The sequence below is a fragment of the Myxine glutinosa genome, chromosome 2, assembly GCF_964187855.1.
Source record: "Myxine glutinosa chromosome 2, kmMyxGlut1.1, whole genome shotgun sequence".
Taxonomy (NCBI): domain Eukaryota; kingdom Metazoa; phylum Chordata; class Myxini; order Myxiniformes; family Myxinidae; genus Myxine; species Myxine glutinosa.
In genome coordinates, this window is record NC_136262.1 from 256,785,226 (window position 1) to 256,807,106 (window position 21,881).

A 21,881-nucleotide genomic window follows, 5' to 3' on the forward strand; every position below is an offset into this window, starting at 1 on the left:
GCCTCGATCATGCATACAAAAAATGCAGTTAATGTAAATCCTACTATTAATTTGCAATTGGTCACTGGCTTTAACACCAATCCAATATTTTTATTACGAACTACTACAACAACAACAACAACAGGCACTTTAAGGCTATTTTCCCTGCTAGAGCGGGGGTTATCCTTGCGCTCCCCATGACAATCTTCTCCATTTTGCCCTATTTTCTGCATCTCCCCTTGTTAACCCCCTTGCCCGCATTTCTTCTTCCACCACCTATAGCCAAGTCTTTCTCAGTCTTCAGCGTCCTCTACTTCCTTCTACATTCATTTCCATCACTCTTCTCAACCAGTCACTTTCATCCTTCCTCAACACATGACCAAACCATCTCAACCTGTTCCTCTTCACAGCATCAATCACAGGCTCTATTCCCATCATCTTTCGCAATTCATCATTTGTCTTCATCTCTCTCTCAACAATACACCACACATCCACCGAACCATTCACATTTCCACCCTTTCCAGCGTTCGTTGCTGCTCTACGTTCATTACCCATGTCTCGCTCCCATAAATCATAACACTTCTCACACATGCAGCAAACACCTTTCCCTTCAGCTTCAACGACACTCCCCTCCTTGTCAGCACACCACTCAGTTCCCGAAACTTCTTCCATGCACATCTCACTCTTGCAACCGCTGCCGAGTCTGATCCACCTTCTCCATTCAGCATGTCTCCTAGGTAGCAAAATGCTTTCACACCTTCCAGCTTCACGCCGTCTCCAAGATCCAACTCAACATTTCCTCAATCTGCAGCTCCCTCTGTGCACACCTTACATTTGAATGTCGCTGCCACACTGGTTAATGACCCTCTCAAACCACTACATTTTTGATGAACCCACTCAGCGCACAGTGTACATTGAATGGAGTTCACTTCGACACCCTTTTAATTACGAACTCCAGAAATCAAAAAGCTACATACATTGCCTTCAGAGTATTCGCCCCTCTTTTCTTTTTTCACATTTTGTTGTGTTGTGTTGTGTTACAGCCTGAATTTAAAATTGATTAAATTGAGATTCTTTTGTCACTGATCTACACATGATACCCCATAATGCCAAAGTGCAAATTTTTTTCTTCTAGATTTGTTTATAAAACAATTTAAAATGAAAAGCTGAAATGTCTTGAGTCAATAAGGATTCAACCCCTTTGCTATGATACTCCAAATTGAGCTCACGTGCATCCAATTTCCTTTGATCATACTTGAGATGTCTCTCCAACTTGATTGGAGTCCACCTGCGGTCAATTCAATTGATTGGACATGATTTAAAAGAAACACACCTTTCTACGTCAAGTCCAACAGTAGACAATGAATGTCACAGCAGAAACTCTACCATGAAGTCCACGGAACTGTCCATAGAACTCCGAGATAGAATTGTGAAGAGGCATAGATCTGGTGAAGGGTATAAAACAATTTCAGAATGTTGAAAGTTCCCAAGAGCCCAGTGAGCTCCATTAGTAGGAAATGGAAAGAATATGGAACTACCCAAACCTTGGTCAGAGAGGTGACCTAGACTCCAATGACCACTCTGACAGAACTACAGAGTTCCTTGGCTGAGATGGGAGAACCTGCCAGAAGGACAACAGTCTCTGCAAAACTTCGCAAGTCTGAGCTTCATGGGAAAGTGGTCAGATTTGTTTTTTTTGGATACTGAATCGAGGCTCGTGAAAGAGCTAACATTTATTTCACAAACAAATCACCAGACAAACAAAATATATAAAAAGAGGGAGCGGAAGACAAGATGGGGAGAGAAGGGGAAGCACACAAACACAACATTTGAGAGCAGGGAGAAGTGTGGGAGGGAGAGGGCTTGGGGGGAGGAGGCATGGGAAGGGAGGGGAGGGGGGAGGGAGAGGTATAAAACACAAGGGGACCGAAATTAGCGGGGGTAGAAAAGATCAAGGTTTTGGATGGGGGAAGATAAGAGATGGTGGTGAATAGCTGTTTTAAAGACCTGGAGGGTGGAGTGGGATTAAAGAGAGCGAGGGAGTTTGTTCCAGAGGCGGGAGAAAAGAGGAATGAAGGAGTGAAGGTGAGCAGAAAGTCTTGATTTTGGCAGTTTAACCATAAGAGGGTTGCAGGCAGATCTTGTGTGACCTGTAGGAATATTTGGGGGACAGAGCCCAGAGAGAGCTGTGGGGGCAAGGCCAGAGAGGAGTCGGTAGAAGACGGAAAGACCACCAACCTGCCTGCAGTGAGTGAGTGAAAGGCCCTTGTAGTTTGCTTCATCGCGGGAGATTCCAATGATTCTGAACGCTTTGGTTTCAACAGCGTGAAGACGAGCTAGGTGTGAGGCAGGAGCACCAGACCAGAGGGGAGAGCAGTATTCCATAGAGCTGCGGATGAAAGCCTTGTAAGTGGTGAGGAGCTCAGGTGTACCAAGGAAGGACTTCGCACGACGGAGGATGCCCAGTCGGCGACTGGCTTTGGAGGCCAGATTTGAAATGTGGTTTTCCCGGAAAGATCATGGCAGATAGTGAGACCCAAAAGATCGAGTGACAGAACTTCTTGGAGAGGATTATTCAGAAAGTGGATGGGAGGGTTGTCCAGTCGGTCTTTTCGGAGAGACATCGTAAGAGTGTGAGATTTGTCAGGATTGAAAGACATGTTCCATTTGTTTGCCCAGTCTGTGATTTTGTCCAGGTCTGCAGAGAGTGAGGAGGCTGCAGACTGCCGATCTGAGGGATGAGGAATGGAGCGACAGAGAGTAGAGTCATCAGCAAAGAGAAAGAGAGGATTTTCAAGAGATTCAGAGAGATCATTGATGAAAACCAGAAAAAGCACAGGGCCCAGACCACTGCCTTGGGGAACTCCAGCCTGAACAGGAAGAGGAGATGAGAGAAACCCATTCAGGGCCACACGTTGACTTCGACCAGAGAGGAAGTCCGCCAGCCATGCGTGGAGATTTCAATGGATACCAAAGGAGGAGCGTTTGGTGAGCAGAGCGGGGTGCCAGACCGTATCGAAGGCACGTGAAATGTCAAGGGAGACAGCTCTAATTTCCTGTTTGGCGTTGAGGACCTCCATCCATTGTTGAGAAAGCAGAAGCAGCATGTCCAGAGTAGAGTGACCAGGTCTGAAACCAAATTGATGGTCAGAGATCAAGCCATTGGAGAAGAGGAAAGATTTCATATCTGAAGCAATGATGGATTCCATGACTTTGCTGATAATTGGGAGAAGGCTGATTGGTCTGTAGTTGCTAGGATCTGTTTTTGCGCCTTTTTTGTGCAAAGCGGTGATGTTGGCTGATTTCCAAGCAGATGGCAGATGACCTTGAGCAAACGAGAGGGTGAAGAGAACAGAAAGAGGGAGTGAAAGAGCGGAAGAACATGATTTTAGGACCCGTGGGCTGATGCCGTCAGGACCAGCTGCAGAATCAGAGTCGAGGGTTGACAGAAACTTTTCCACCTTGTCAGGAGGAAAGGACACAGAGTCCAGGAGCAGCTGGGTACGACTGGGTACGGTGGGTACAGAGAGGGATGGGTTTGGGACACAAGATTTAGAGGCAAACACAGAGTTGAGGCATTCAGCTTTTTCACGTGCGGAGTCAGCCGTGTAGCCGTTTGAGGTGAGGGAGGGGATGGAGGGGGAACAAACACCAGAAACAGATTTGACCAGACGCCACCAGGATTTGGAAGAGGGAGACAGAAAAGAGAGCTCGGTCTTGAGAACGGTGAGATATTGTTTCCTGGCTCTCCTGAGGGTGGACACACACTTGTTTCGGGCTTTGTGAAAGGAAATGAGATTTCCTTCTGTTGGATTTGCTTTCCAGGAGACGAAAGCAAGTTGTTTCTGGGCAATAGCCTCACCACAAGATTCCGTGTACCATGGACGGGAGGAAGGGTATGACAACTGAAGACGAGATGGGATACATCTGTGCATGAGAGAGAGCAATTTACTTTGAAAGAATTCCCAGGATGAGTTGATGTCAGAGGCGGTAGAGATGGGAGACCAGTCCAGATGATTGATGGCTGCTTGAAGACCGTGCCAGTTGGTTGGCCTGAGTGAAATGCCAGACTCGTCGACGCTGAGGAGGCTCTCTGAGAATGGTCAGAGAGATGTCCACTTTAACAAGCACATGATCAGATGAGCCGATTGGAGCAGAAAAAGAGCAGCAGACATTTTCAGGGAAGTTAGTCATAACCAAGCCCAGAAGAGAAGATGCTCCGTTGACTGAGATCCGGGTCGGGAAATTGACAGATTGTGTCAGTCCCAGTGAGTCGCAGAAGTCCTTTGCTGAAGAGCCATGGCTGGTGAGAGAGGTACCCACACCAAGCCAACTGGCATGGTGACAATTGAAATCACCACATATGAGGAAGAGAAAGTTGGGATGGGTAGATAGAAGTTGGTCCATATTATCAGACAGCGAGATGTAGATGGAGTCTTCACTGTTTGGGGGACGATACAACACACATATGAACAAAAGGTGGGAGCGAAGGGGAAGCCGTAGCCAAAGGTATTCCTGGGGGTGAGGTGAGGAGAGGGCAGTGGAGGGCGAGTGAGGAAGAGAGTTTTTTCATAAAGATAGCAACCCCACCTCCAGGACGAGGCTCAGGTCTATCATACCGGAGGAGGGAGTAACCTGGGAGAGATACCAAGGCATCAGAGACATCATGAAGGAGGAAAGTTTCTGTTAAGCAGATCACATCTGGTTTGGCAGAAGCAACCTGTATGGAGAGATCAGTCAAGTTTGAGCGAAGGCCCCGGATGTTTGAGGTCCATACCGTTAATGAAGAGGAAGGGGGAGCATCGGGTACAGGACAGGGGGGGGAGGGGTAGGGTAAGATGTGGAAGAGGAGGAAGAGGTAGGGAGAGCTGTTGAAGGTGTGTCAGAGATTTCAGAGATTTCAGAATAGCTTGGAGAAAGGGAAGAATGGGGCGGACAAAAGGTTTGATGGAGATTGAGTGAGGCACAGTGAGGTGTTATTTGAGGAGGGGGAAGAGCGAGGCAGAAGGTTGGGGGAGATGAAGGTGAAAGTTGGAAGGGGGAAGAAGCAGGGAGGATGCTTTGAGGAGGAGGGGTGAGAGGGGAGTCTAGGAGGGGAGGAGCGAGGGAGAGTCTCGGAGGGGAGAGGTGTGGGGGGAGTTTAGGAGGGAGGGGAGGGAAGGGGCAAGGGGGGAGATTTGAAAGGGATGGGTGATGGGGAAGATTTGGAGGGGAGGGGCAAGGGGGTCGATTTGGAGGGGAGGGGTGATGGGGAAGTTTTGGAGGGGAGGGGTGATGGGGAAGATTTGGAGGGGAGGGGCAAGGGGGAAGATTTGAAAGGGATGGGTGATGGGGAAGATTTGGAGGGGAGGGGCAAGGGGGAATATTTGAAAGAGATGGGTGATGGGGAAGATTTAGAGGGGAGGGGTAAGGGGGTAGATTTGGAGGGGAGGGGTGATGGGGAAGTTTTGGAGGGGAGGGGTGATGGGGAAGTTTTGGAGGGAAGGGGTGATGGGGAAGATTTGGAGGGGAGGGGCAAGGGGGAAGATTTGAAAGGGATGGGTGATGGGGAAGATTTGGAGGGGAGGGGCAAGGGGGAAGATTTGAAAGAGATGGGTGAGTGGGAAGATTTGGAGGGGAGGGGTAAGGGGGTAGATTTGGAGGGGAGGGGTGATGGGGAAGTTTTGGAGGGGAGGGGTGAGATTGGATTTTGAAAAGTGTACGATTCATGGGAAACGAACATTTTTTGCAAAATGAGTTTGAGACCTTCGAGTCAAAAATACGTTTGAGGACGCTGAAGGAGGGGTGGAGCGCTGGAGAGTTTAGGGAATGTAGAAAAGAGGAACTGTAAGAGATGGTATTATTTATTTGTTTTGGAATGAATAGATTTGGTGAGTAAGACGAAAGCATCCTTTTGTAGGAGAAGAAGAAAAAGGTGTTATAATATATGACAGAAAACAGTTGTTCAGGGGAGAGATGAAACATTTCTAACCACGTGATCGCGTGATCACGAACAACGTGAACGAAGAACGAACGAACAAATAAGAACAACAAATAAACGAATAAGAACTGAGAAGGAAATATTTTTTTGGGGGTTTTTTTTTTTTGAGTAGAGATATTAAACAAGGAAGTATGGGGTGAACGACTGGGACGAAACAGAGCGCATTCGCTTCGACGAAAATAATTGCAGCGCATTCGACGAACCGCTGAGGGAAAACAAAACCACAAGGTCGGAGACGGTAGCCTAAGCCTACTAGAACTAGTACTAGGCCTAAGAATACTCGACACGCATTAACCGACGATTGTGTATACATGTACGAAAAATTAACACCGAAAATTTTCCTAAAGACACGCTTTAGGTACACACACCGAAAGATAGATACAGTCTCGACAAAAACACAATTGTGAAAAAATTACTTAGCTTCGAAAGCATGAGCGCATGGACAGCTTCGAAAAGACGTGACCTCGCCGACCACCACATATGAGGAAGAGAGAGTAGATGGAAGCTACTCCTGAGAGAAAGGCACATGACAGCACACCTGGAGGTTGCAAAACGGCACGTGAACCACTCAGAGCATGAGGCTAAATATTCTGTGGTCTGATGAGATGAAAATTGAACTATTTGGCCTGTGTGCAAAGCGCTACATCTGGTGGGATAATTGAAGCACAGCTCTTCACCCATCTAACACCATCCCTAAACAATCTGTGGAAAGACTTGAAGATTGCTGTTCACTGATGCTCCCCATCCAACTTGACAGAGCTTGAGCAAATCTGCAAGGAAGAATGGGACAAACTCCCCAAATCCAGATTTGCAAAGCTGATATAGACATTCCCAAGAAGATTCAAAGCTGTAATCACTGCCAAAGGCATTTCTGCAAAGTATTCACTCAGGTGGTTGAATACGTATGTAAATTCGATATTTCGGTATTTAATTTTCAGTAAATTTGTAAAAATTTCGAAAGACATGTTTTCACTTTGTCATTATGGGGTATTTTGTGTAGCTTGGCGACAAATAATTTAAATTTAATCTGTTTAAAATTCAGGCTGTAACACAACAAAATGGGAAAAAGTCAAGGGGTGTGAATACTTTCTGAAGGCACTGTATAATCAAACAAACATTTCCAAATCGAGACCTCACCACTATTAGAGCATTTAAATTGCACTGGATGTGGCAATAAATGTGAATTGTTGCTCACAGCTTGCTTACTCGATGACAGAAGACACCATGTGCATTTCCCCCCCTACATCCATCCCCCGTTTAAAATTCCGTGCAGGGACGGGCAACATGCTAGTATCTAATACTGCAATTATCTATTGGACGCTACAAATGAATAGCATCGTTTGAGACTTATCTTGCATCAACAACAAGCTGATGCCAAAAACAATTTATTCTGAAACAAATTCACCAATTGGCTTATACAAATTAACCTCTATTAACAGGAAGCTGCTTTCTGCTAAAACCACGATAATTTCTGTAAGTCCGTAATCATGTTATACAAGATGGATTCTTTTAAGAGCTTGGAGATGAAAATAGGAATGCAATCAACAAGTTTTATACTTGTTGTTCGAGATAGTGGTTGTGAACAAAATGTTCAACCTCTGACCTCGAGCGTTCATTCACTTTATTCACTCCCACCCAATGTATTCCTTCATTCACTCCCACGCCATACTCCTCCGTGTGTTATCCTATTGTCTCGGTGACACACCATATGATTGTGCGAGGTGCTCATGTAGCACTTACTTCCATTGAACAGACCTTCTTCGACTTACTCAGCGGCGACCGGCGATGTATCGCAATGGGCTCTGAAGGCAGAGGTCTAAGGGCGTGGTCTACCTCGTCTTGTGGCAGGGTATCATCAGAGTCTTGGCTTTTGGTTGATGTTTCTCTGTCCCTATCCTGTGCAGACAGTGTCACCAACCATGGAGAGAGTCCAGCACTCAATAAAAAACAAACAAAATTTAAAAAAACTTTAAACTATTAGATATCCTACGGACATTTGTAAGCTATTCTACTCAGAAACTACGTACAACGAGAGATGTAATGGGAGCAGGGTCAGCTAAACCTACCATTATCAGTGACATCAGCAATAAACTGTTTATAAATTATATGACAACTAGCAGAAGTACCCGGCGTTGCTGGGCGGGGGAGGGGAGAGGGGGAGGAGGGGAGGGAAGGGGGACAGGGGGGAAGGTAGGGGAGGAGGGAAGGGGAAGGTAAGGGTGGGAAGGGGAGTGGAAGGGAGCAGGAGAGGAAGGGGGTTCATATATATGCTGGTGGGTGAATGTGGCGTTCGTCACGTTTCTTAGTTAAGTGTGTTGCCCATCAGGAAGAAGAAGAAGAAGCCGTACTACCAAATTCGTACACTTCCGGAATTGTTTGATTTATTTGTATTCAAATGTCTGGTGATTGTTTTGTATTTATTTATGCGAATATGTACTTGTATATAACTGTCATTAATTTTAAAAGGCTTCGGCACTATCGAGCGATTATTATTATTATTATTATTTTTTTTTTTTTAACTCCAAAAAAACGAACTTTTTTTTCAATTTTTTTTTTTTTTGCCTAAAACACTCCCAGGCACTCACTGATGAACCTCTGAAAGTTTGATGAAGATCCGTTCAACCATCTCTGAATAAAACGCGGACACACGCAGACAACTCGCGTTTATATATATAGATATCAAGATGCTCATTGTATTACCTGCTGTGTGGCAGGACGATAGCCAGATCCAGAGGGTGCTGCCATTTCCTCCTCACACCCTCGTACTCCCGGGCTGAAATGCAACTCTACGTGAAAGCGCTCTTCGGAGCAAGGGTCCTGTGGCCACAAGGTATCAACGTTACCAATTTGATGAAGGAGACACAACGACCAAACATTCGAACGTCGATGCAAATAAACCACACGAAAATTACTGAAAATGCTCCCGACTCCTTGACAATGAGAAACACCGCTCTCTCTCTGAAGGTTATATTTGTGGGTGATGACATCATTATTTGTAGAAACTAAATAATGGATTCAGGATCAAGCTGGTACCAGCACAATGTTTTTACATGCTTAAAAGGAAACGGGTGAGGTCGAGCAAGATGTCAGGCCGCCATACACTTTCCTTTCATATACCAAGCGACAATGGAGGTACTGATTCTGTCATGCATGGTAATATCCACTTAGTCGTTTCATTCAGACATCTCAAGCATATTTACACATCACATTAAATTCAATGCAAAGACAGGTTCTTGTGAACCTTTGAAGAAAACATACCGCAGTGTCTTATTAGGACAAACTGTCTTCGAAGCAAATTTCAATGGAATGATGGGAAAAAAGAGAAAGAGTAACCGCATGAGATTCAGTGGCACCGTAATGAGCAGAAAACCCCCCTGTAAAGCCCAGCCACTCATTCTGTCTGGGTCCCTCAACTGCGGGTATGTTGCACTGCTCCTCTCTTAACAATTGATGGAGGTGCTGAATATTAAACACGACGACTGCATCTCTGGACATATCAAGGACCTTTGACCATCCAGCATCTGCTTGCCAGCTTTTCTGCCTATGGCATCCAAAGCCAAATCCATTCCGAGCTTGCAGACTTCATTAGTGTGCAGAAACACAGTATGTGCATGTACCTTTCATCTAGTCTCCCAGTAGAGACTGCGGTTCCCTAAAGGCAAAGAAGCACGGGCCCAATTCTGTTGCTCATGTAAATGCAGGGATCAACAAACAGACCAATACTTGGGGCTGGTGTTAATCGCTGACATGGTGCTGTCATTTTGAAAAGCACAAGTCCATCGTTCTAATGCTCGTCATTTTTTTTTCAGGATAGCTGTATTTGTTCATATTTACATGGATTATAGACTATCGCTTAGAAAGTAGCACAAAATTGCGGGTCATACAAGCTTTATATAAAAACAAATCTTTGGGATAAGGGTTTAATTGAGCAGTTCAATTACATGTCGGGGATGCTAATCAACCTTGGGTGAAAGTCCGCCAAAGCAACGGTTGTGAATCAGCCGCCTGATGCCTATCTTGACATTTTGTGTGGCTCAAAATGGAAAGGTGGGCAGAGTGTGCGACCTGGGTTGGCGAGCTGCCCAAACATTATAACGTGACTGTTGGCACCAAATATAAATTAATCGACACCTTTTGGGTTACACAAATTAACTAGAAAAATCACTTGGTGGAGTGCATACCTGTGCCAGGTTGAACAGTTTACGGTTTGGCCGGTTTTCACCCCCTTCTGTATGTCTGTCTGTCTGTCTGTGAGCAGGATGTCGCAAAACCTTGTGGACGGATTAGGACAACACTTGGTGGACAGGTCGGGTGTGTGCCAGGGAAGAAACGATTCGATTTCGGTGAAGATCAGAATCCGGATGCGATAATTTTCTAATTTTTTTTTAAACGATTCTTCACCATTGAGAGATCGGGCCAAAAGGATATACTGTACAGCATGTTATTTCAAAAAGTTGGGGCCAAGTTATAAGAAAACTAGGTGGGCGAGTTGGTTAGGTGACAAAAACAAGCCGATTACATTTCGGTTCAGGTCCGGATCCAGATGTGGGTGGAAGTGGAAGGGGGAGTCAGGTGCTGATTCACCAATTGAAGCAGCTGCATTCAAATAAGCCAACCCTGTACTCAAATCACGTGAGTAAAGTTAGTTACATCTCTTGCAAACTGTTTCATTTTTGGCATTTTCAGATAACCGCAACACAGGTAGGCAAAGTGCAAAATTATGGTGGCCTTGTATAAACTGCCAGACCATTAGCCTCAGGCAAATGACTCCAGAGAACATTTGTCAAACCCTTTAATGACCTCTCTGATGCCCTATAAAACCCTCCAACTTTCCAGACAATTCCACGTTCTGCTCTATGATACCAAATCCCAGAGACCATTACCAGCTGATTCATTGCCAACAAATCCGGAAAGGAACAGAGCTCCACCCCTCTTCAGGGCTCCGCAGCCAACTTTACCGCTATGTCTTGCGGTCTGCTGGCCAAACAGTTTGTTCCCGTTATGGCTTGCAGTCACCTACTCCAACACAAGGTCCATCCTATTCTTAACACAGTCGATCTATGGACCCTCCCCCCCCCCCCCCCCTTCCACAAAACAATACTTGGAGTTTTCTAGGCACTTTACTCATAAAAAGACTCTTTCCTCACTTTGGGCAATCTTTCCTCGCCTTGGACAATTAGAACCCTCTGTCACATTATACGTCTGTTTGTGCTAACGATGAAATGGATTTTATATCTCTCATTGCCAAATAAATTTAGCCAAACAAAATGGCCTTTCAGCCTCTAACATAGTGAGGACTAATTTAATGTTAGCCAAGAAAGCTCTCCTTACCAGACTGTGTGTTAAGCAAGTAAGGGAGGGGGGAAGCCTTGATTAGTCTATGCATGGAGACCTTGTCATCTGGATACAAGGTTTTTTGGGTTAGAGCATCGAGTTAAGACTGGTCAACAATCAACTACACTGCAGACAGCAGGAGGAGTAGTAACACATCATCAGAAGGTTATTAGCACTTTGCATTCTTTAACTGCTTCCTTGCCCACTTTGCCTGAGTCTGTGCATCTGCAGTTAGACAAGGAATTGGCAGTAGAACAACACTGATGTACTGCAAACCTTACCTACTGACAAAACTTCTGCCTTAGATGACCACTTCCTGTTGAGTTTCACAAGGCATTTTGGGGCCTGCTCGGATTAAAGTTGTTTGACCGATGACCTGCAGTCAAGCTTACTGCCGCTCAGCTTGCTCTTATAACCTAAGAAATGAGACCTTTCACAAGTGGAAAAACTGGTGCCAAATCCTTTGCTCTGTGAAGACTACAAAATATTTTCCAAGTGCCTTGCTAATAGCCTTAAGCATGTTATTGGGGAGATTGTTCACCCAAATCAATTGTATTGCATTCCGTGAAGGACAATACATGACAACATTTTTAGCTCACCTGGAACAAAGTTCAGGGGAGCTTATGCGATGGCGCGTCGTCCGTCCGTCAGTCCGTCTGTAAACACTTGAAACTTCTTCTCCGAAACCGCTGAAGGGATTGCGACTAAATTTGGCAAAAATTATATTTGTTGTGTTGTGACTAACGTTTGTTCACGGCATTAAATTTTTTTGGGGTCTAAGGGGGTTTACCGGGGTCAAAGTGGATCCAGGTTTGACCGCCCAAAATAGATATTTGCTTTTTCCTATGAAACTACACACACTATTTGGATGAAACTTGACCACAACCTTCCCCATCTGTGCTGTACCAAAGTTTGTTCATGACATTAGAAAAATTGGGGTCTGAGGAGGTATATGGGGTTGGGGGAGGGTGGTGGGGTGGGGGGGGGGGTGCCCCCCAAAATAAGTATTTTTTTGTTTGTTTAATGTCATGATTATGTTCGTATGATTCTACATGCTGCCCTGTCTTCTGGCAACCATTGAAATTGGTTTAAAATACCTTTAATCAGTGCAGTATGCTGCTTATTCTGCCAGCCAGGGGTATTGTCCCTATGTTTATTGTTCTTGACATTATAGACATTTATGTTATTAAATAAAGAAATGTTAGTAGTTTAGGCCTTTTATACAACTAAAAGGGTTGGCAGATAGGCCGAGAGGTCTAACCTGTCTAGCCTGGGTTTGAATCCCGACCCAGCTATAAAGACCTCTACCTCGGTCTGTAAAATGATAGCCTCCTCCCAAACCCGCCTGGGAAATTAAAATGGGCATGGGATGGAATCTACTATTTAGGAGATTTTCTCGGTACTCGTGATTTTGTTTTAAAAAACTGGGATTCACTGATAGTTAAAATCGAGCAGCGATTATCCAAATGAAGAGATATGTTTTCTCAAGTTTCTCATCGCAGTTGGATGCTTGTAATCAATAACCTGACTGCATCAATGCTGTGGCATAGGTTTAGGGCACTACAACAGGCCTCATCTTCTTAAAAAGCTTCACAGTACTGTATATTCATCAATTTATTTTGGGAGGGAAATCCCTGGCTCCAGCCTGGTGTGCTCGGTCTGCCAGGTGTTGAAGTTGGGCAGGGGTTGATTGATGTTACAAGCGAGGTGATGGTTTTCCACCTTATCTTGCTAAGGAAACTGTTGTATGCAGATGTTTCATTGAAGGCCTTTGCTCACTGCCTACCTCAGGTAGGCCAGAAAACTTGGCTACGTCCAAGAACGGTTTCTAATTGATATAGAGAGAATGGATGTAACACCTTGGTCTCGCTGTTCAACAGAAACATGCTTGAAGCCTAGCAGGTAGTTCAATGCCGTGATATCAGTGCATACTTCCTTTCAACGTTTTTTTAAAAAGACTCTTTTCTTAAATCCTATTTTTAAAGATGGGTGTACTATTGTCAAAGATGGGTGTATTATTAATGCTGGGTGTGCTACAGTCAAACATTTTGGAGATCCCTCTTTTCATAGTGGAAGTCAGATACTGATGTTGCTTTAGTCATTGGGGTTAGGCCCATCAGCTCAATAGGGAGGATCTTTGCTGTGATTTTATGCCTTTTAAGCAATCGGGCTTAAAGAAAATGGGACTCATAGGTAGAGGTGGCTCGGCTCCTCCCTTGTGCCAGTCCACTTTTCCCCCACAATTATTAGTGTCTTTTCAAAGCTTCATATATATTCAAAGTATATATTATGTGTTAAAACATTTATCCCTCGTTTCCCTGCAGAGCCGTAGGCTTCAGGCCAAGCCTTCCATAGGAATGAATTGATCTGTTATGTACAGGACACACATTGTCAAGTGCTCTGATGACTTGCAATGGTTGATGGCACATTATATTGTACCTTCTAATGTTCTATTGCACCGGATGTAGCCTGATATTTTAGAAATGTCCCGTTTCTGTGATTCTTTCTCCTTTTCATGCAGTTGTTTGTTTCCCAAGCCGAAAACCCTTTTTATAATATTATAGGTTTGATTTTTACCCACTGCGCTTTTGTGTTTGATTTTACCACTTCTTGATGTAGGAATGAACAACTTTTTCCTCATCATTTGATTTCTGAGGCAATAAAACAAACACACATGCACACACACACACACACACACACACACACACACACACACACACACACACACACACACACACACACACACACGTACGTTGAGGAAGTGGAAAATGCAAAATGCCGATGTTTAACTTGATGTTGAGTTTATTTTTAAAACTTCCGTTACATCGTGTCTGCATCTTAAGCTTGTTTTTAACAGCAGTACACTTTTTCGCAACAGTGGTGTGTGAGGCAGTCCCTCTGCAGCTGCTCGGGTTCTCACGGCTAATTGATGAAGTTTTGTTAATAAGTAATTATAATTGTATTCAATTATGTTCTAAAGTGTGAGCTGTTTTCTGTTTTTGCAAAATGTCTGTAATCATAAAGAATGTCTCCCTCCAATAATGTTTCCCTGCAACTGCAGCTCCACTACAAGCATTAGATTCTGTAAAGAAAAAGAAAAGAGAAGGAACACAATGTAAAATGTTTGGCTGTCTTTGTCTCTCTCCTAATAGGATTACCTTTGGACACAAATGATACCTGCCAGTTGGAAAGGTTATGTGATTATATAAAAAATAAATAAAATATAATAAAATTATAATATTATAATATTATATAATATAATATAAAATTATAATATTATAAAATATTTTTAAAAAAAATAATAATAATAATTCTGTGATTGAAGGATCAAAACCTCAATGATGCACAAATCCCAGCTGATCATGCCGATGGCCATTGAATCACGCAGTCATTAGTTTGAAGAAATTTCTCAAATCTCTATCTCAAACTGTATTTTATACGAATGGTTAACACAATATATTTTTTGATACCTTGTATCTCGACATATCATTGTGCATCCATCCACCTGCTTGATTGTGTTGGGTTATTGTCGCTCAACTCCACAGTCAGTACGTTATCCTTGTATCCCCCACTGCTAACTTTATAGCCCCCTCCATCTTGCTCTTCCATGAGCCTTTCAACCCCAAACAAAATACTACAAGATTACCTCATTTAAAAAACATTGACGATGTGAATGTAAGGAATATAAGTAGTCTGGAGAATGGAGAAATCGTTTGACTGCTTGCGGACATGTCTAAAATAATGTTGAACAAGCATTCTGAGTATTGCGCTGCAATACATGTCCCCTACCGGCATTGGGTAGCACTGTCATAGAAGACAGTATTATAACTTACCGCACTCCAAATTATAGTCCAGAAAACTGTTGGGGAAATTCCCAAAGTTCAAAGTGCCATAACTTTGTCAAAAATGATCGAAACGTCGTGAAGTTCGAACTTGATCTGTAACTTTTCATAACGAAACCATGTACCAAGTTTGAAATCATTAGCATTAAGAGTTTAGGAAAAAACTCCGGAAAACTGTTCTTTGCGTGACGGACTGACGGACCGACAGACTGACAGACGGAGGGAGGGACGAAGTGCAAACCTATAGTCCCCTACGGTGTACACCGGTAGGGGACTAATAACAGTGCGCCTTACATGACGATGGGAAAGGCAGTGGTTATGTTTGGGGCATAGTTATGGTTTTCATTATGTCATAATGATTCATCAATTATGGCATGACTTGCATGGGAAAACATAGCAATGATCCTACACGATGAGGCCCACCTTGTTGGGATCTTCGTACAGCATAATGACGATCTGTGTCATGTAGTTGAGCTCGGAAACATTGCTCAGGTAGTCCATGGCACGAGACCACTGCCGTTCATGCCGATCTTCCTGCGAGAACGTGATACTCGGGTCACACCAAATCTCCATGAAACTGTAGTTAAGAGAAATCCTGAAATACAACTGAGTCATATCTCTTGGCAAGTTCGCCTGTTATTAATTATATCACATGGAAAATGCTGTGAAAAAGAAAAGTTAATCAAATTTAACAAGTTTGTATAGAAAGTAGACATTTGTGGAGGAGACAGAATGGGCAGAACAGTGAGAATCTGGGAAACACATCAATAGCACGTTAGAGGGACAAAAGAAAAGGATAATTGCAGGAAGAATGGACAAAGAGAAGGATGGAATAAAAACACGCACACTGAAAATCTTACTATAATGGAGCAAATGTCGATGTCACCCAAACTCCAAAAATGACTTGTGGTGGAAATAGCGCCACCTTTGGTGGTAGCCGATATTACAGAACACTTCCTTTATCGTTTGATATGGAGTACATGTTGTGATCAATAGAGTTTCTTTTTAAAATAACACGAATTATAAAGTGCATTTCCAAGAATGTGCCGCAGCACATTGCCCACCAAATGTGGGCCGAGAAGGGTACTTCCTCCCACCCGGAGTGAGGGCGGGAGTGCCAGGCAGTAAAGATTATTGAAATAGCAATATATGAGATGACCTAAAAGGAAAAGCACAAAATAGATACAGAATGAACCTTTAGGCTCAATATTAAATTGGTTACCTAATCTCACAGTTCCTCTACCAAAATGTTATTTTGACCCTACAAGGAGGAGGTGCGCAGTCACAGAATATGAACATGAGATGACAATGACATTCATATGGATCAAAAAATATAAAATCTCTACAGGTCTATTGAGCATTTTAAAGAAAGCAAACAAGAGATATATCTAGTTGTCCATGTTTGCAATGCATGGCACAATAAGTAATAAAAGGTATGTGTGCAGGTATTGTACATCGAGTAAGCCTCCATAACGCAGTAGGTTGAGCAAGGAGTGCACGTGGCTTTCACTTGTGAAGTAAAGTCGCGTTCGCACGTGTCTCTCTGGGCTCAGGACACCACTTGAGTACCTGGCAAGCAAACATGATTGCAGTGTGATCTCCAGCCAACCTCCCAAAATGACATCTATAATGAGGGGCGTAGGGAAAACGCACATGCGCATGCACACACACAACCATAATGCAGAGTTGATTCTGCAGAAATTGGATGACTTGGAAACAGCTGTTGAATCCTAAAAGTTGAGATAATCTTTTTTTTGTATGCATATTCAAGGCTCATGGAAGAGCTAAGTACACCGAGTGGATCAGGATGTAACAGGACAAAAGGAACAATGGGGGAAGGGGGTGTGGAGGGCGGAGAAAACTCTCAGGAAGAAACAACTGGAAATTTGGAAGGAGGAGGATTGGCTGTGAGAGGGGGAGTTAACAAGGGTAGAAAAGATCACGATTTTGGATTGGGGGTGATTTGAGATGGTGGTCAACAGCTATCTTGAAGACCTGGAGGGAAGAGTGTGATTGAAGAGAATGTGGAATTCGAGTAAGCCTCCATAGCACAGAACGCTGAGCGAGTGCACGTGGCTTTCACTTGCGAAGTCAAGTTGTGTACGCACGAGAGGGGGGTTGGTGGGGGGCAGAAGGGACGACACAAGCAGCATAGTCGAAGGACAACATAGAGGAAGACTTTGACAAACAATTGGTGTGGGGAGGAATGGGGGCAGGAAAGGACGCATGGGGTGGACAGGAGCATGTAACCCTAATCAGGCCAGGTTATTTTGGACCTTCTCAAAGCCGGGGGATTAGGGGGGATGGGGGGTATTTATGTGAAGGTGAACATGTCTGTGAAGTTTAATCATCGTACACTCAATATTATTTTTAGTTATTAGGTCATTACATATTCATATATGTAAATTTTGATATGTACTGTGTAAAGTCAATGGGGAAAACCCTGGTTTATGGTGTGTAATGCCAAGAAATTTCACACTGCGCAGCAACCGTAGGCCCAATTTTTAGAAAGTTAGTATCAAAACGTGCGCAAGGCTTAAACAGAAAAATACATGAAAGCTCTGCACGAAAAAAATATTTCTGTGAAAATATGGCGAAAAAAGTGGAGGGGGAAGGCGGAATCTGCCCCCCTCCCCTCTACCCTCCGGCCTGATTAGGGTTTAAGCAATTATAACAACTTTTTGACAATGAAACCAAATAAGAAAAAAGCCGTTCTTTGACGCTTAATCAATCTCATAATATAGTGCGAGCACAGAACAAGCCTTTCCTTCGTGAATAAATAAGCATGAGTAATGGCTCTGCATCAGTAGCTGGGAAAAAAAAATAATAATAAAGGCTAAAAGGCTGAGAAATATTTTATTTCCGAGAACCAGTGCATACATTTTATGAATTAGTATGTGTGAGTGTGCAAATCCATGTCACCATTGTACGATGAAACATTTGGCTTCTGGTCTGTGGTAATGCCCGGTGAAATCTCTCCTCTGATTAATCATCTTGCTCGAGGTGTTCTCCATGTTAATGTATCCTTCCATTTGAGTGGTTAACCCACTTATTTGGTTAAGGACATGTAAGGGTTGTAAAATACACTTGTCTTTGCTGGCTTTTATCTATTTTCTATTTCAAATTCTATCTTTGAATGGGCATTTTCTGGAGTGATTTAAAAATTGTTTCTTCGCTCCACTGGGATGGGTTCGCTTCCCATCATTGTTAAGAGTCACAAATGTAGAAGTGAGCGCTTGTCATGTACCGGTAATTAATACCAGCCAAAAGGCTGCATCAGCTGATCGATTTCATTGATCTATTGGTTTTATTTGTTTTCTAACTCTCATTCTGTATAATTCTGTGTTTTTTCCTGTCTTAAATATTTTACCAGCACGCAAATCTAGGCGGGAGCTCCACGAGGGGAGTTTGAGAAAGCGAGAGAGCAGAATAAATTGATTAACATTCCTCTTGAACTGCCGAAAGTTGTCGGATGAGGGAAAGCCGGAGACTGGCAAGGAGTTCCAGAGTGGAGCAGCACGAGGAACGAAGCCTAGGGAGTATGAAACAGTGCTGGCTTAATGGATAGATACAGTGTAAGGGTGAAGAAGCTGTAAAACGTGTGGAACATCTGAAGGTAAACTCCGAGGGAACAAGGGAGGAGAGACCTTCAGAACAAGGGAGGCCTTGTAGGTGGACAGGAGTTCAAATGTGCCAAGGAAGGACTTTGCACGACAGAGGATGCCCAATCGACGGCTAGCTTTGCGTGATTGAACTTCACCTCCCATCTACTTCCCTCCTCATGTACATTTGTATTGTGTTAGCAATCTATATGTAATGTATTGTTTGATTTAACTACACACATTAAAGAGGTATCTGTGAATGAAATTGCAAGGAAAATATATATTTTAAAATAAATCTTAAGAACCAGTGCTCCAATTTCATCATCTCGACAACTATGACAGCCCTAATGCACCTCTTTGAATGTTTAATGACATGAACGTCAGTTAAGGGACTCGCACCACATCATGACGCAGATGTATTTTAGTGAATGAACAACGGCCTTCATTTCCTCAAGAAAGACAGGATGTGTTCTACAAACAGTCTGACATGCATGTACCACGTGTAAAGCAGCAATGCGTACTGAGGGTGCAGCTTGTAAACGGTGTCATCATCCTGTGTGCGTTGCAGGTCTGAGCGAATCTTGCGGATGAGCGGTTGGCAAAAACCCAAGGCCACGTCCATCTTCTCCTCCTTTGTGAGACCGTATTCCTGCACTCGTACCATGCGTTCAATGATGCCGGGCAACAGAAGGGGATTAAACACTCGGGTATTTAGCAAAATAACGCCATCACATCCCTTCTGCCTCTATGTTCCTCGACAGCCAATTCCAAACGAGATTCTACAAATCTCAACAATCGCAAAACCCTTTGTTGTAGGTAATGGCTTGCAGCTGTCCCAACCACAGACCCCCCTCACCAGTGGTATAACAACATCTGCGAGAGCTTTGGATATCTTGTACAGATCCTGTGTGTGCAGCAATCCAAGAGCGGCATTATGCTGCACATCGTACTTCACACAATCGTAGATGTCAGGAACCTTGCTAATATCGTAGCGGCCGTTCTTCAAGCGGAAATCCTTCTCCAGCTTGGCCCAGCGCCGCAGCATCAGTTCAAGTGATTCTCCATGATACAAAAGGACTTCTACAAGCAATATGAGAAAATGTTCAGCGCTTCATACACAATGAATGGATGAATCGAAGAACGGTGTTGTCTTATAGCAAACGAAAAATGATAATCAAGCAACGTACTGAAATGTGAAGAACATAGCAAATAGGGTAACATGTGTTCCTTATCCTCCAAGGCAAACAATCTGGGAGTTTCTGTCCAAAAGGCTCATAAATGCATACATGCAAAACTCAAATTTGCCAGAAGAGACGTCTAAAAAGACAACAATCCCTAAGAGAAGGTACGCAAGCTCAGCATGTTCAACATCAATCTCAGATGTACAGTCACGTGAAAAAGTAAGTACACCCCATGTAAAGTTTTGACTTTTTCAACATATTTCAACATACAGCTATTTGATCTTCATTTCAACAATATTGATAGATAAAGGTGATATAATATAACAAATATCATCAAACATTTACATTTTGTAGTCCATTGTATAATTTAAATTACCCCCGCTAAGGCTAACCCCCGCTCTTGCAGGGAAAATGGCCTTAAAATGCATGTTGTTGTTGTTGTATTGTATAATTTAAATAAACATAATTGCAAATTTCGCATGTGGAAAAGGTAAGTACACCCTTGGCGCTAATAGGTGGTATTGCCCCCTTTGGCAAAAACAACCTCAAGTAGGCGTTTCTTATAACTGTCTACCAGTCTCTGACATCGACTGGGAGAAAAATTTGCCGACTCCTCCATGCAGAATTCTTTCAGCTGTGCGATGTTTGAGGGGTTTCTTGCATGCACAGCTCGTTTCAAATACCCCCACAACATCTCCATGGGATTTAGATCTGGGCTTTGACTTGCAGGGGTCGAAATTATCGACGGCATCGACGGCAAAAGTCGGTGTGCCCAAGCTATTTGCCGTGCTGCCCCCGAACTTTTCATGATCACTACGGCAGAGAGTTGCAGTGCCCTTTTTCTTCAGTTGCTGCTGTGCCCTTTTTGTCAATAAAGCATAATAATAGAGACCAAAGTATGAATAAAGTAATGATGAAAACAACAAACTGACTTCGTCGGCTTTCGTTTTCTCAGTGCATGTCGGAACATTAGCGTAGTAAGCATATACATTGTCTAGGCTACCTCGTTTCCCGTTCTCTTACTGAATACAGAATGTCGCAATCCTACTATCGTCCTTGGGTACGGGAAACGAGGTTCAAGGGCATCCCATAATTTCTATTGGCCCTGCCGCAGTGCAGCTCATTGAGGCTGCATTGGGAGGAAGAGGTGTACACTAATTGATTGATTCATTGTATAATTAAAATCAATAAAATATTATCACAAAATATTTTCTTAATAAATTGGCTAATAGCATAACTAAACCACGAGTGCTTCATCCGAAAATGTATCTTTTAGAAATGTAATTAAATAACCCATTAATAAAAAATTGAATAATTAATTGATTAATCAATAAATAATTAATCAATTAATCAATATCCTTGATAGCCACATCACTTGGTCACTGTCATGTCCAAATATTAGCTTCCCAGCTCAAAAGCAATGCCAAAGTCACTTACCTTAGCAATCACTTTCAGCAAATCATTGAAAGAAATGGTTGTGATCCAAGTCAAATACAAAGAGAATGGCTGTCCTTGAAGCTTGACATCAGCAGAAATCATGGAGAGGAGTCCAATTTCCTAGGTCTATGGAAGACCATTCTGACAGAAAAGGGCCACAAATACCCTAATATTCTTCATCTGGTGCAGATCTGCCTTGTGTGCCCAGTGGCCACATCACATGTAGAGAGGCAGTTCTCAGCAGTGAAGCGTATTCTTGGGGATTGGAGGCTAAAACTGGGGTTGGGTATGCAGGAACACCTTCTGCGCATCAGCACAGAAGGGCCCGACCCCGACGACTTTGATCCTACACGTAGCGTTGCCAGGTGGCATTCTATGAGTGCATTTGGACGTCGGCCTGATACTACACCCCTCTCCCCCAAGGGTGATTGAATTGTAATCATGTATACCTGACTCAAGACTGAGTCAGTATTGAGTAAAGATGATGTCTGATGATGATGATGAAAAAAGTTCAACTCTGTGTCAA

General features: G+C 43.4%; 1 protein-coding gene across 11 annotated transcripts in view; it reads right to left on the reverse strand.

The window, feature by feature from the left end:
- Positions 1-21,881, reverse strand: part of LOC137420630 (inositol hexakisphosphate and diphosphoinositol-pentakisphosphate kinase 2) — a 196,018-nt gene that overhangs the window by 87,200 nt on the left and 86,937 nt on the right. For 5 of the 11 annotated variants that reach the window (XM_078772474.1, XM_078772473.1, XM_068105859.2 and 2 more), the window contains 6 exons: positions 19,594-19,817; positions 19,259-19,386; positions 16,590-16,704; positions 15,559-15,669; positions 8,660-8,776; positions 7,700-7,855 (listed from right to left, as the gene is read on the reverse strand). In XM_078772474.1, coding sequence (XP_078628600.1) covers positions 7,700-7,855; positions 8,660-8,776; positions 15,559-15,669; positions 16,590-16,704; positions 19,259-19,386; positions 19,594-19,817 — 851 coding nt within the window. Of the gene's footprint in view, positions 1-7,699; positions 7,856-8,659; positions 8,777-15,558; positions 15,670-16,589; positions 16,705-19,234; positions 19,387-19,593; positions 19,818-21,881 lie in introns of all 11 variants that reach the window. The other 6 variants (XM_068105857.2, XM_068105862.2, XM_078772469.1 and 3 more) reach the window with 2 other exon arrangements.